This window comes from Spinacia oleracea, chromosome 2 (assembly GCF_020520425.1).
Source record: "Spinacia oleracea cultivar Varoflay chromosome 2, BTI_SOV_V1, whole genome shotgun sequence".
Classification (NCBI taxonomy): Eukaryota; Viridiplantae; Streptophyta; class Magnoliopsida; order Caryophyllales; family Amaranthaceae; genus Spinacia; species Spinacia oleracea.
The window spans coordinates 50,752,960-50,755,522 of NC_079488.1; the positions used below are offsets into that span (position 1 = coordinate 50,752,960).

The 2,563-nt window shown below is 42.7% G+C and overlaps 1 protein-coding gene across 1 annotated transcript; it reads right to left on the reverse strand.

The window, feature by feature from the left end:
* Positions 1-605: 605 nt before the first annotated feature.
* LOC110800565 (uncharacterized) lies at positions 606-2,118 on the reverse strand. The gene is made up of 3 exons (XM_022005880.1): positions 2,092-2,118; positions 1,818-2,039; positions 606-1,703 (listed from the first exon to the last, which is right to left on the reverse strand). Exons 1-3 carry the CDS (start codon positions 2,116-2,118, stop codon positions 606-608), a joined length of 1,347 nt encoding a protein of 448 aa, XP_021861572.1.
* Positions 2,119-2,563: the final 445 nt, after the last annotated feature.

Below are 2,563 nucleotides of genomic sequence, written 5' to 3' on the forward strand. Positions count from 1 at the left end.
CGATCCATATTTCCGTTTCCGACAATATCATCGTTTTCGGAGTATTGATTTACTTGCCTTTGACGATCTTAGCTCCCACTGAAACCAAGATCCGTCGATTCCGAATATCCATAGATGGAGTATTTAATGCCATTAAATACTTGATCCGTTTACGTACTATTTGTGTGACCCTACGGGTTCAGTCAAGAGTAAGCTGTGGATTAATATTATTAATTCCACTTGAACTGAAGCGGCCTCTAGCTAGGCATTCAGCTCACTTGATCTCACTGAATTATTAACTTGTTAATTAATACTGAACCGCATTTATTAGACTTAACATTTAAATGCATACTTGGACCAAGGGCATTATTTCCTTCAGATATGATTTTGTTAAAGGCTTCCACTTGTCCATTTGCCTGCGGCCTGCCTACCGAAGCAAAATGACCGGCTATACGTGCTCTGCTAACCAGTCTGTGAGCTTAGGTGTCTCGAACTACAGCCCGTTGTCAAAGACAATTGACTGCGGCACGTCGAACCAATTGATAATATTTCTCCAGATAAGTGCTTTCACATCGTAAGTCTTGATGTTCTTTATTGCCTCTGCTTCCACCCACTTGGTGAAGTAATCAACAGCAACAATAACATAACGCCTCCCTCCAGGTGCGGGCGGTATATGGACCCAAAAGGTCCATTCCCCACTTGAAAAATGGTACTGGACTAGTGATAGGTGTCAGGATTCGAGCCGGCCTGTGTATCAGATGAGCAAAGCGTTGGCATTTGTCACATTTTTTAACCAAGGAAAATGCATCCTCCTTTAAAGTTGGCCAATAATAGCCGTTCCAAAGTGTCTTTTCAGCCAAAGCCCTTCCCCCAATATGCGAGCTGCACAAACCTTGGTGGATATCTTCCAGGATCTCATGCCCTTTCTCAGGCGTCACGCATCGTAGGAGAGGACGGGAGTAAGACTTTTTGTATAATGTTCCATTCCACATTTCAAACCAATAACATTTCTTCTGGAGTTTTGCCACCTGCTTCGGGTCGTCAGGTAAGGCCCCATTCATTTTAAAGTTGATTATATCATCCATCCATGTGGAAGTTCTGTCTAGAATTGCCGCTACGAGCTGCTCAATACTCTTATGATCTTTTACTTCCCAGAATACATGATGCGAGGTGTCACAGGAAGCAGAACTGGCTACTTTGGACAATGTATCAGCTTGATTGTTTTCAGATAGAGGAACTTGCCTTACCTGAAAACTCTTCAGGTGTTCGACCTCTTGGTGAACGGCCTGCATGTATTTTATCATTGGTGGGTCTCTTGCCTCATAGTCCCCATTGACTTGACTTACAATGAGTTGAGAGTCGGATAAGGCCAAAATCTCTTCAGCTCCTCCTGTTTTGCACATCTTAATGCCGCAGAGTAGGGCCTCATATTCTGCTTCATTGTATGACTCCTGAAAGTTAAGGCGCATAGAATATTCGTATGTGTCCTCTTCAGGTGACTGACAGATTATGCCGGCTCCACACCCATTCTGTCTGGATGAACCATCTACATGGACTATCCACACAATCTTCGTATTTTTCGAGAAAACATGCCTTCTCATTTCCACAATGAAATCTGCGAATGCCTGCCCCTTGATGGCTTTCCTTGGCTCATACGAAATATCAAATGCATTAAGTTCAATAGCCCAATTCAACATCCGGCCGGCTGCTTCCAGCTTTGTGATCTGCAGTTTCAACGGCTGGTCAGTATAGACTACCAATCTGTGGGCCAGAAAGTAGGGTCGGAGCTTCTTGCTGCCAAGAAAAAAGCTAGGAAAAATTTTTCTACCGTGGGATACCTTACATCGGCGTTCTGCAGGACATGGCTCACAAAGTAGGCGGGCATCTGCACCCCTTCTCTCTCCGTAAGGAGAACTACACTCAGCGAGTGTTCGGATACTGCCAGATAATAAGACTTCTCCTTGTAAAGGACTGACGAGGCGGGGTGGAATATGCAAATGATCTTTCAATTTAAGAAAGGCCGCCTCTGCCTCATCCGACCATTCGAACTTGGATTTCTTCTTGATTGTTTACAAAAAGTAGTGGCATTTATCTCCAGCATTAGATAGAAACCTGCCTAATGTGGCCAAACAGCCTCATATCTGAATGAAATAATACCCTTGGTCCAATTATGCATTCAATGCTAAGTCTAATAAATGTGGTTCAGTATTAATTAATTATGCAAGTTAATATTTCAGTGAGACAAGTAAGCTGAATGCCTAGCTAGAGGTCGCTTCAGTTCGAGTGGAATTAATAATATTAATACACAGCTTACTCTTGACTGAACCCGTAGGGTCACACAAAATAGTACGTGAACGGATCAAGTATTTAAGTGAATTAAATAATCTAATTATGAATATTCGGAATCGACGGATCTCGGTTCCAGTGGGAGCTGAAATCGTCAAAAGGCAAAATATGAATACTCCGGAAACGATGATATTGCCGGAAACGGAAATATGGATCGTAACGGAAATATAAATATTATCCAAGTCGTAGATGTTGCCGGAAACGGAAACATGGTACGTATCGGAAAATATTATTGGAA